Here is a 13,323-nt window from a genome sequence, read left to right as displayed (position 1 = left end):
AAGAACAAGCAGAACAAATCCAAAAAGGGAAAGCTCTTATATCTTAGAGTTGTTGAAGCTCGAATTCGAGGTAGGTGATGGTTTTGTTTCCTGTATGAGTTTCATGTACTTGCTAAATTACTTTATGGTATGCATATGTGTATATGAATAGAGAAGCATGATAGAAATTATGTGAAATGATCACTTACTAGCCTGATTTGTGATGAACTTGTTCTTAGTGACATAATATTGACTACTGAATGTAATTGTGGCTGTTTTGTATGTTTAGATCGGGTGTCACATTCCGATACATAATTGGATCATGTGTCACGTTCTGACACACACATGGATCGGGTGTCATGTTTCGACACAAACCTTAGATCGGGTATCATGTTCCGACATAAATTAAATGTTTACAGGTCACATGAGTGGACCTTTATGTAAAATTTCATGATATTGAGATTGGTTAACTGTGATCTGGTTGAGTATGATTTGAGATGGAAATGGTTAAGTTATTCTGTATATATGTGCTTATTATGTTGGGTTTACTTGTCCATGACTCGCTTCCTGGCTAGCCGCGTGATCCTACCAGTACATTATTGATTTTGTGTGCTGATACTATACTTGCTCTGTCTTTGTTGAGTACAGAGAATATTTAGCATGTTGTAGATAGACCTTACTTAGAAGAGTGATAATGTTTGAGTTCAAAGGTGAGCTATTCTTTCAGGTTGCGAGAACTCTCTCTCTTTTATTCTAGTCCTTTTTTCAGGACTTAGATTTGAAACTCTGGTTTAGTTTCATGACTATGTTTTTAGGACTGCATTCCCTTTTCTTAGACTTTATGTTGCTAGAGTTTTGGTACATTCAACTTTCAATTCCTAGGAGTTAAATTTCGCGTACATAATGGATTGTTGACTAGATTATTTCTGAGTTTATGGGAACTTAGTATTATTTATTGATTAAACCTGCTTCCGCATCTTTAAAATTATTTTTATCTTGCGATTATTGTTAGTTGGGCTGTAGTATTGAAGGATTAGTATGGGTGTCAGTCACGGCGATTCGGGATTGTGACGTCACTTGTCTTCATGAGAGTGTGCACACTCTTTGTTTCACGTCAGCTTTTAGGATTTATTTGTTTCATTTTAAAATAATTTAGGAAGCTAGTAGGACCCTAATTAAGTTTAGTGTTTCTCTGGAATTTTGATCATAGTTCAGGAGGTACTTATGCATTATCCCTATTTTTTTTAGTTAAACTATATCTAATTTAAGTTACCTCTTTGACCTAAAACTTTCAAGAGCGAAGCCTCTACAAATATAGACATATTATTTTACCTCTCCTTTTCCATATACAACCATACTCATAAACTCTACACTCTCATATTAATTCAATGGTAGAGAGGTTGCTAAAATGAATAACAAAAGTCTCATATTAATGGTTAATGAGATGAGTGGACTTTTTATAAGACTTGAGCAATCCTCTTCAGTTTGAGCTAGTTTTTGGGTTGTGGGTTAAATTATAAACTTAATTTTACATTGTATCAGAGCACGATCCATTTCACTCAAAGTTGGACCTCTGAATTACCCACGCACAAGATGCTAAGCACTGGACATGAGCAGTGGCGGATCCATAATTTTAATTAAGTGGGTTCGGGGAAAAAAATATAGTGTTTAAGATTTGAACTTAGCACATCAAGGCTAGTTTTGGAACCCTCAACCACTAAGCCAACATCTAATCTTATATTCAATAGGTTCAAAATTAATATATAGACATAAAAATTCTTTAAAATACCTTATATATACAATGTTTTTTTTTACCGAGGGAGTTCGAGTGAACCCCCTCGATTACCTCTAGGTCCTCCCTTGGACATGGGGTGGGGTGTTAAAGAATAACAAAAGCGTCGTATTAATAGTTTATGAGATGAGTGAACTCCTTATGAAGCTTGAAAAATCTTCCTCCCTTTAACTTTGCTTTTGGGATGTGAGCAGGGGCGGCTCAACGTATCTAGAGGCCTAAAGCAAAATTTTAGTTAGAGGCCTAAAATTTAAATAAACTTCATATGTATTTATTTATATTTGTTATAACTTTTTAGATGCATATAATTATTACTTACTTAATATCTTTTTTTATAAATGATTTCATCGAACACATTTTTTTAATTATTAATTTTAATTTAACGTTGAAAAATATCTTTTTTCCTGAGGCAATTATTGTATGAATTGTTAACATATTCTATAAGTACTAAGTTGACAAATAATTTAAAGACAAAAGTTAGAACCATAGAATCTGATTCAAGAAATTGATGACTTGATATACCCTACTCCAATATATTTTAAGAAGAAATAAAAAAAGAATTTATAAATAATTTTGTCCAACACTTTTCGACTATTGACTCATATTTTTGACAGAATATTACTCTAACTTATTCAAGATTTGAAGAAAGAGAGTGCAAAAGAAGTTTTTTAAAAATAAAATAATGTGAGTACTAGCAAAGAGAATATAAGAAAACAAAATAATATTTTCTTGATATATTTGAATAAAGTTAAGGAGAATAAGATAATATAATTTTTTTAATTTTATTTTTAATTATTTTTTATATTAAATAAATATAATTTATTATTGATAAAAACTCTGAAGGCCCCAAAAATTAAGAGGCTACGATATATGCCTTAAATTTTATAAGCAAGAACCGCTCAAGTTGCGTTATGAATTGAACCACCATCAAGCTACAAAAAATGACAGTGAAGCTTTGACACGTGGAACCAGGTGTCTCTTGTATAATTATCCATTTAATTCCGTGCATGCATGCACTGATGCAAGTGTATAAATTTCTTTTGTCTCATATAAGAACAGCCTCAGAGCATGTAAGAGTGTGCTTCAAAGGAGGGAAAAATGTCAAGAAATTTGATAAGAGAAGGGATGAAGAAATTATTGGGGCGTTGGACAAAGGAGTACTACTCTAGGTTCCCTATTCTTGAAGGTCATCCAATTGGACAACAACATGGAGAAGAAGTTGTGGAGTCTGTTGGGAACCTCAAAAAAGGTGATGATAAATCTAAGGAATTCAGAATCTATAGATGGAGCCCTCATAATCCAAACCAAAAGCCATTTCTTCAATCATTCTTTCTTCAACTTCCTACATGTGGCCCCATGGTATGTGTTATTCTAACTTCTTCTTGTGTCATTTTTCTAGTCGTTTGTCTCGATCGGGTTAAAACGTAGGTCAAATTTTCTTTGTACGTAATGTTTGTCATGTTTTTTAATGGCAGTGTCAGAATTTTTACTAAATGAATTCAAAATTAAAAAAAATAAATACACGAATTAATCGATAGATTCAACATCTACTCTATATATACCCATTAAAAAATTATTCATATCGATATCCATAAAAACGATCAGATAGTCGAAATCCTGTTCTCCCATATTAGAATATCAAATGAGGACGTTGCAGATGTCTGGGGCGGACATGACTGGAAGCTCTTTGTTCGGACGGGGTAAGAGAGCAAAGAGACTCCAGATTAGGGGAACTCTTCTATTCCTTTGGCAAATCATTATCCTTGAAAGTCTATTTTGGCCATCTATCTCAGATAGTTTGAACGGAGATGGAAGTCTTCTTTTCTTTCTCGGCGGCCTTTCTCGACGGTGAAGTAAGACCAAGCTCATGAGCCCCTAAAAATTAGGTTCATGAAGCCAGAGTGTTGTCGCACTTACCTTAGATACTCCAAGCAACGGTAGGACTTGCCATCTTTCTTATTAAATAATGAAAAATCAATTGATCTTCCTCCTTCCTAAGAAAATTAATTAATTAATGGCAGACCCAGCTAGCTTGTTTACGATTTTTCAGGTACTACGATTCCTCTGTTCTACGCATCTAACCAGCTCTAAAAAATTTAGATATCTGAGAGGGAACACTTTTATTTAGTTAATTTGGCAGTGGGATTCCTACAGGTAATAAGAAGCTTAAAAAATGAAGCCCATTTTTTTGAAATCATCTTTATAGGCTTCACCCGCTACTCCGTTTTGATTCAAATCTTTCAATAGGGAGTCAAGGAGTGAAACCCCGATCTAATCTTACACGTATGAGGACAGTCTTCTGAATAGAGTCCATTGCATCCCACAATAATCGATGAGCTCGAAATTGATACTATTTAATATGTATAAATATTATAATTTTTCGTCGAGGGATTCAGATGAACCAGGTGGCTCGGCTCCGCCTCGGTTTGTCATAGCTTACTTAAATTGTAATTACAAACCTAACGGTTCATTGCACAACTATAATTGCATAGTAAGATCTTTTATACTTCGGCGATTGATAAATATGTTTCTATATAAAGAATATTGCTAGATTTTCTCTATAAATAACTATTACATGTATTACTTTTTAAAATATAGTATTATTACATATAGATTTGTAACCAATATTGTAAAAGATTTGATTTATAATTTTCACATAAGTATCATTTTAAATGATTAGCAATTCTAACATCACTCGGTATAAGTCAAGTTTGTCTATAACAGTGATGCGACTTTATGACATCCCTAATTATAAGCCAAATTTGTAGATGGCTCATTCTTTCTAATATTAGGAGGTCGTGTAATTTAAAAAAAAGGAGAAATTATATGGAAACACATTAAATAAATGCTGGAAGAAAACTAAGGAAATAAAAATAAAAAATGGAAAAAGAGTTATATATTTGCAAAAAATAAAATAAAATAAATTATAAGTAAAAAATTAAAGTAAAAAAATTAAAATAAATTTAAAAGTTGTAAATTAAAAGTGAAAAAAAAAGAGAAATAAATTGTAAAATAACTTTCTAATTATACCACTAATTACTAGCAATTCTCAACTCTCTTGTAGAATTGAAGTGAATTTACTCCCCTCAATTACATGCTAATCGGTTGTTTGGTAAGAAAAATGTGCCAAACATGTATAATTACATCCAAATTCAATTATAAGATGGTTTCCAAACATGTCCTTAAGGTTTATTTGGGAGCTATGGTGCAATTAGTAGGTGATGTAATTAGTTGATGTTTAGTATTAGCTCTTGGAAAATGATTGGAGAATAAATAATTAATATTAAAGGCGAAACATGAAAAAACAAATAAAAATTTGTGATATCTTGAAAGTGACAAGTAAATATAATTTGGGAATAATAAACATGTAAAGTGATTAGAGGGAATAATCACACTACAATAATTATTAAAAAAAAAATTGGGTCATAATATAATAACATGAGTGTGATGTTTGGTTAAATAAGTCTACTTATCTTGTCAAATATTTTTTTTATTTTAAGAATAAAAATTATCAACTCCTTTTAGATGAAGACAAATTTAATGTATGACAAATGCATCTTAAAAGAAATATTACATATTATTTAAAATTAACTAGCTAAGTATTTAAGTTACATATTTTCCTTCAAAATAAAAGTACTTAATTGGTAGCCTATATCATAAAAAAAAAGTCAAAATCTTGAATATATCTTCTAAAATATTTAATAAAGATTTCAATTATGAATTCAAGTTTTATTTATCAACTCATATGAAAATTATGGTTTGGTGCACCTTTTTAAATAACAAAAGATAGATATGAGTTTAAAAAGTATTTCTTGATAATAAACATTTAAAATTAATGAATAGAAAATAAAGCTACTAAAATAAGAAATGATGTTTTAACAACTTGGAAAAACAAAGAAGAAGAAAAGGGAAGAAACAAAATTCTGAGAAGCTCCAAAATTATTTGGAAAATGAGAAATGGAAGAGAAATAGTGCAAAAAGGATGGTAGTAATATATTTGACAGAAAAATATATAACTTGGTATTTCCTAAAGTCCATAGTCCTTATTAAGTGAATTATTAAGTGAATTGTTGGGATATGATTGTCACGATTCAAAAATTTAGGTCATGATGACACACATCCCAAACTCCAAACCTGGTGTGTAAGCCTAACATTAAACTCAAACGAGTCTCCCAAAGAGAAAGTCAGATCACAAAATAAACGAAAAGAAAATACATCCCAAAATCAAGTGTCATATACATAAAGAACACCTAATACGAAGGTCAAGTCTAATATAAATCATAAGTCTCTGAGTAGTAATAAAGACCAAAAAACTAAGGTCATGATAGCACCACCCAAAACTCCAAACTGTGTTAGCCTAACAGTAAACTCATACGAGACTCCCAAAGGGGAAGTCAGGCCACAAAATAAACGAAAAGAAAGACACGAAGAAAATACATTCCAAAATCAGGTGTCATAGATATAAAGAGCATCTAATACGAAGGTTGATTCTAATATACATCATAAGCCTTTGAGTAGTAATAAAGATTGAAAAGTAAAAGATAGAACTAATGGCGATTCGGATCCTAGGATATCACCACTAATCTGAACGATATGGTATCCGCCGGAAGGATCATCTACCAAGCGGGATACCCTGACTAGAATCTGTATCAAAAGGGACACAAAAGTAGGGGTGAGTACAATACACACTAGGTTAGACCGACTGAGTATAAGAAATTAATAAAGCTTATACAATAAAATAAGGAACGCTTCCACCTGCATATCGAAAAGTCTCATTCCGGCATTGGTGTCGCAAATTTATATAGCACGACGCGAGTAAAGTAAACACATAGGGACAATTCAATATCACAATAATCATATTAGTCAAGTAATCCAAATATCAATGTAATGCAATGAGATGATGTAATGATGTGGTAGTACGGTGGAATCAAGGTTGTCGAATAAATTGTCGTATATGCATGTCCATCTAAGACTTCCAGACAAGGACCCATGGGGAACTCACAGTCCATATACCAAATCACAATCTCAATATCTCATCAACTTGTCATTTAGTTCGTGGTCAAGGATATAAAAAGATGTCACATTTTCTTTCTCAAAAAGAATTTTCACAGTTCTCAACTTTCCATGATCAATGATATGCTGTTTGAGGATGATTCCATCACAACACATATATTATGGAGGCAATATTCAACTCAACATGTAAAATAAGATTCAAAGTTCTCAAAACTTCACCCTTTTTGAAAATATTTTGGTACTCAAGTATGCTCAAAACCCCCAACTCAATTCCTTAAGCGGGCATTACAAGTCAAATAGTCTCCTCAAGCCTCTTTCATAGGTAAATCATGAATCACATGCTCTCAAAAAAAATAATATAGAAAATAAGCCCCCACGGGGGCATCACAATATATATATATATATATATATATATATATATATATATATATATATATATATATATATATATATTAGCCCCCACATAGGCATCAAAATAAAATTAACACTCCCAAATCATACTACGATCCTATCCCAAAGTCTATAACATACGAATGATTAATTATTCAATCTCAGTCTCAAAGAAAAATAGCCAAACCTACCTCAAAGGCTGAAACTTTGCACGAATCCAATTGGGGCTCAACTCACGAACACCGAATCATAAACGATTTTCCACTATCAAAAATGGAAAGAAATCATAAAAAGGATTCTAATGATACCCATATTGCAAGGTTAAAGAATCGAGGTCAAAATAGTCCAAAAATCACTTCAAAAACAAAAAGGGCAATTCTGATTATTTTTTTTCAAAATCATGTTTACATATCAAGAGGGGAGGGGTTGTGGTTGAAAAATCCATTAAAATTTATCAAGAAATAGACTAGAAATCCAAGAAAATCAAATTTGAAATTTGGGAGAAAAATCCACAAAACTCATTTAAAATCATAGATTTTGAATGATTTTAGAAGACAAAATTTGGAGAAATTGATAAGAAATAGTTAAAACCCAAACAAGATTTCCCGAGAAATAGCTCAAAAATTCCTTCTCCCAAAGACCCCATACGAGTAAAAATGGTGAAATGGAGAAAAGTGGGAAGAAACCCAACTTAACATTATATAGGCATCTTTCTGTTCTCCGCGAGCGCGGACACTTAACTCCACGAACGCTGAGCACATTGAGGTGACTCTCCGCAAATATGGTGAACAGTGTTGCGAACGTGGACCACGAAGAGATCCTTCATCATGAACGCAAGCCTCAAGTCGCAATGTGAAGCACAGATTAGAGGACCTCCGCGAAAGGGGGCCTGACCTCTGCAATCACGGAGAAGAAAGGGTCTTGCACCAGATAGCAGTCCAAACTTATGAAAGTCTCTGAACGGACCCTTGGAGATCGTTTAGGATCCGATATGCAAGACAGCAGTCCAAACTTATGAAAGTCTCTGAACGGACCCTTGGAGATCGTTTAGGATCCGATAAAAATAAATCAGATATGCCATCTCACTGAATTCAACATTTCGAATTTAATAAAATCATTATATTTCTGGAAAAAAATCGTTATGAAGAAATTACCCTTCCGAACTCCTTTTAGGCCTAAAACTCAACTTTTGGCCTAAATTTTTAAAATGAAAAATAAGGTTCTGGGGCTCCAAGTAACACTCTACTAGATCAAACTCAAGTTCCGGATGAAACGGAACTGGCAAAATTTTCATCTGATGCTCGAATCTCAAAACATTGACCAAAGTCAATCATTTCAATAACACTTTTCAATCAAGGTCTCAAATCGCTAAAATCATACCCAATTGCATCAGGAGTCGTGCCAATCATCCCCATATCACTAATAAAGTATGAAAATGCTACAGGAAAGGGCATAATGGACATTGCTCATAAAAAAGCAATTTCTCAAGGATAGGGGTATTACATTATCCACTATTAAAGCACACATTCGTCATCGATCGGAAAGTAAAGTAAAGTACTTATAGGGGAAAAAAGCTGAGGATATCTATGATGCATATCAAACTCCACCTCCCATATAAGCCTCTGAATAGGCTGGTGCCTTCACTGCACTTTCATTGAATCAATATGTTTTGATCTCAATTGTCTAGTCTGCCTATCCAATATAGCGAGAGGCTCCTCCTCAAATGAAAAGTTCTGATCCAAAGCAATCGAGTCCCACTGAATCACATTAGAGTCATCATACTGGTATCACTTAAGCATCAATACATGAAACACAAAGTGAGCAACTCAAAGGTTTGGAGGTAAGGTCAATATATAGACCACCTCCCCATACTTCTCTAACACCTCAACAGGAAACCTCAAACTGAGCTTCCCTTTCCTCTAAAATCTCATCACACCCCTAGTGGGTGACACCTTGAGCAATACTCGCTCACCAATAGAAAATGATGCATCACGAACACGCCTGTCCACCTAACTCTTTTACCTACTCTGGCAGCCACAAGGCGCTGCTGAATCAACTTCACCCTATCCATGGCATCTCTCAACAAATCGGTACCCATGGTCGTATTCCAAAGGAATCAAACCATCCCACAGGCGATCTACAACTCCTCCCATATAAGGCCTTGAACGACGCCATTTGAATACTGGAGTGGTAACTATTTTTATATGCAAATTCTGCAAGAGGAAGAAATTGATACCAATGACTACCAAAGTCCATGACACAAGCTCGGAGCATGTCCTCAAGTACCTGAATAATCTGCTCCGACTGACCATCGGTCTAAGGATGAAAAATTGTACTCATCTCAAGCTTGGTACCCATCTGCTCCTGTAGAGAACTCTGGAAGTGAGAGGTAAACTGCGTACCTCTATCAGACACAATAAAAATAGGTACTCCACGTAAGCGAACAATTTCACGGATGTAGATCCTAGCCAATTGTTTCACATTTTAGCTAGTCTTCACTAGAATGAAATGAGTCGATTTGGTCAATCGATCCACAATCACCCAAACTAAATCATGCTTACCCAAAGTGAAGGGCAACCCCGTTAGGAAGTCTATGGTAATGCACTTCCACTTACACTCGGGAATGGGCATCTTTTGCATAGGACCACCCGATTTCTGATGCTCATATTCACTTGCTGACAATTTAAACACTTAGCCATAAAATTAACAATGTCTCTCTTTATGCCACACCACCAATAGTGTTGTTTCAAGTCATGAAACATATTTTCCATCCCCTAGTAAATATAATACTTGGAACGATTAGCCTCCTCCATTATCATAGGCACCCAATCACTAACCTTGGGCACACAAATACGACTGCTAATCCTCAAAACTTCCTTTGGATCAAGAGAAGTTGATTTAGCTTTTCCTCTCAACACTTTGTCCTGAATAGTCCTCAATTTGTCATCATCAAATTAATGGCTACGAATCTGATCCATGAAGGTAGACCTAGCCTCCACAAAGTCTAAAATGCTATGAGGTGTAGAACTATCAAGTCCGACCAACTGCCTAGCCAATGACTGAACCTCCAAAGTCAAAGGCCTCTCCTCCTCTTTAAGAAGGCTAAACTACCCATGCTAGGTGCTTTCCGACTCAAGGCATCCGCTACCACATTAGCCTTGCCTGGATGATAAGGGGAAATTCCAACAATTCTCTTGAATTTTAAACAATTCATTTTTTTTAAAATACAAAAAAAGTCTCAACAATTCACTTAATATGGACTAGAGGAGTAATATTTAGTCAATTACCTCCTGTTGATAATTGAAGAGTGTAACTGCATCCTTCAATCACACCAAATTTCATATTGTCCTGGTAATTAGTTGCCAGACAAACATGATTTACGCCCAATTTCACACAAATCTAGTTCTTAATTGGCCTTCCAAGTTGGCTAGTGGTTAATTATTATGCAATAGAAATTTTCGCCCCGCGCGCTAAATTTTAGGAAAAAAACTAAATTCCCTTGAAAAGAGTAGTCAATTTAGTTAATTTAAATTTTGTTCTTTGTAGGTTCTAGATGCATTGCAAAAGATAAAAGGAGAGGTAGATTCAAGTTTGACTTACAGGAGATCATGTAGAGAAGGGATATGTGGATCATGCGCGATGAACATAAATGGTGTTAATACAGTAGCATGCCTCAAGCCTATTGATACAGATACTAGCAGGCCAATTACCATCACTCCTCTTCCTCACTTATTTGTCATCAAAGATTTGGTCGTCGATCTCACTGATTTCTATCAGCAGTATAAGTAATTTCCTTCATCTCCTTCTCTCATTTTATCGATCAACTTATTTAATCTTGATTAAATATTTGTGCATCAGTTAATTGTATCGATGTTAGACATATGATTGACATGGATGTTAGAAATTATCACATTAGTTTATAATTACTCAAGATTTGTGGCAGTCGATCAGAGTACTACTTGAATTTTTCATATTAGGACATATTGACAACTTAATTAGTCTAATCTTAGAATTAGTCGTCACTGCTGAAAATTACTTGAGTTTGAGGGAGGTGTTTGGTATGAATGAAAATATTTTCCAGAAACACGAGTAGTTTTCTTACCTAGTGTTTGGTTATTACTGAGTGGAAACCATTTGTTTTAGTTGGAGAAGGTTGAGAATGAACTAAAAAGCATAACCTTAGCTATTAACTCAAGAAAGTATGTATAGAAAGTAAAAATATAAAAAACACATTACAAAAAACAATATCAATTGGGTTTAGAACCACTTAAGAGGATCACCAAGAACATTTAGAAGAAAAAGTAAATTGAAGAGTCATCATATCAAATCCCCTCTCCCAAATTATCATATTAGATCACCCTCTTCCCTTTTCCGCCCTTCCAGATCATCATTTCTAATTTCCCATCAAATGTCGATATATGACGATACTCTGTTTGCTTTTCATTTTGTTGATACGTACTTACAAAAGTAAAGTGTACCATGAGAGGCGGGTGTACAATGCTCTACTTATTTCATAAAAAGTACTCTTTTCAAATATTTAGTCTAACCAATCAAGAGGAAATAGGAAACCTGTGTACAAATTACACCGCGGGTGGCAAACTCAACTTGGTTGGAAAATATTGAATGAATTGAACCGGTGTAGGCGGTGTTAACAAGACCCGCCCTAAGTTTATCAAGTTAAGTTTATGAAAGTTGCACTATATATGAATGTGTTTTTAACCTTTCACACCAACAACAGAGTGGTGAATTTAGGATCAGACGAGTGATCGATCTTATTTTGTGTGCATGTTTTGGATATTCTTTTTGTATTGAGTATATAGCTTACGATCAAAAAAATGAATTATATGTTGGGAGTTGTGTTTCTGATTATGCAGATCCATTGAACCATGGCTAAAGACACGAAAACCCCCGCCAGACGGGAAAGAGTATAGGCAAACTCCAGAAGAGAGGAAGAAGCTTGATGGCCTATACGAATGTATATTATGCGCTTGTTGCAGCTCTTCTTGCCCTTCTTATTGGTGGAATCCTGAGGAGTTCCTTGGACCTGCGGCTTTGATCAATACCTATCGATGGATCTCGGACAGGTTAATTCTTGAAATTAAAATATACCGAAAAATGGCTTCATAATTTTGCTCTCAATTACTTGTAAGTTGTTTGACCAATGTTTCTCTTATTATTTTCCAGTCGAGATGATTTTGGAAATGAGAGATTGCAGGCAATAACGGAGGACGAAAGGCGTTTATATCGATGCAGGGCTATAGGAAATTGCACAGCATGTTGCCCCAAGAGCCTTAGACCTTCTGATGCCATAAGCAAGATGAAGACTAGGCACTTAACTGAGATACCAGTGGAGACTCTAAGCAATAATATGAAGACTAGACATTAAACAAAGATGTTACGTATTCCTTTTTTTGGTGATGGTCTAAAACTGGAATTTTACAGTTTATAGGTAATAAGTTAATGAGGAATGTGGTTTTATAGTTATTGGTGTATATACCGTAAACTATAATAAATTACAAAAATATGTTCAAGTTGAGGTGTAGATATCTCGCTATCTTTAAAGAGATTTAGATATAATCTACATCGATTCAGAAGTAATACTCTTGACTTGTTTCTTTCAGGATACAACATCCCAACAACGTCGTACAATTTAAATAACTCTGAATTAGTTGAAGAGTCTAATGTTTTATCTAAAGAACACTTTCCTTCAACATATAATTACTCGCTTTTGTAAATTGAATTAATTGAAGTCATAGAATATTTTTTTTGTCTAAACTCTCTCTTTTACTATACTAATCTCAACATAAATAGTACTTCTCATCTTTTTCACTCTATGTTTTCTTGCACTTTTTTTTGTATATAAATAAAAATAAGACCATCATTATTATAGATGAGAAATTTTTTATTGCAATGAACAAAAAAATAATGGGATGGTAAATTGAATAAATAAATGGTCCAAAAGTTATATGACATAATGAGGTAGAATAATGAGTGAAATAATAAGTTAGTGGTTATAGGAGTTTTGGGGGAAATTATGGTCCTTTCATGGCACAAGAAACGTAAGAAACAAAGGTAATGAAGCACTAAAGATACATCAATATGTAACACTTCATTGCATTTCAATATTAGCCAAATTAATAATAAAATAA

General features: G+C 34.0%; 1 protein-coding gene across 1 annotated transcript; it reads left to right on the top strand.

Annotated features, from left to right (window-relative positions):
• Positions 1-2,869: 2,869 nt before the first annotated feature.
• Positions 2,870-12,631, top strand: LOC129887410 (succinate dehydrogenase [ubiquinone] iron-sulfur subunit 3, mitochondrial). The gene is made up of 4 exons (XM_055962502.1): positions 2,870-3,130; positions 10,721-10,959; positions 12,049-12,258; positions 12,359-12,631. Exons 1-4 carry the CDS (start codon positions 2,870-2,872, stop codon positions 12,558-12,560), a joined length of 912 nt encoding a protein of 303 aa, XP_055818477.1. The 3' UTR covers positions 12,561-12,631.
• Positions 12,632-13,323: the final 692 nt, after the last annotated feature.

This window comes from Solanum dulcamara, chromosome 1 (genome assembly GCF_947179165.1).
Source record: "Solanum dulcamara chromosome 1, daSolDulc1.2, whole genome shotgun sequence".
NCBI classification, from domain to species: domain Eukaryota; kingdom Viridiplantae; phylum Streptophyta; class Magnoliopsida; order Solanales; family Solanaceae; genus Solanum; species Solanum dulcamara.
The sequence above is the reverse complement of the archived record's forward strand: the minus strand, read 5'-3'. Positions and strand labels throughout refer to the sequence as shown.

Excerpts from the sequence above, each read along its gene's own strand:
- LOC129887410 (XM_055962502.1), top strand. The coding sequence starts at position 2,870 with ATGTCAAGAAATTTGATAAGAGAAGGGATGAAGAAATTATTGGGGCGT. Across the intron at positions 3,131-10,720 it reads TTCCTACATGTGGCCCCATG|GTTCTAGATGCATTGCAAAA; the intron begins GTATGTGTTATT and ends TGTTCTTTGTAG. Across the intron at positions 10,960-12,048 it reads GATTTCTATCAGCAGTATAA|ATCCATTGAACCATGGCTAA; the intron begins GTAATTTCCTTC and ends CTGATTATGCAG.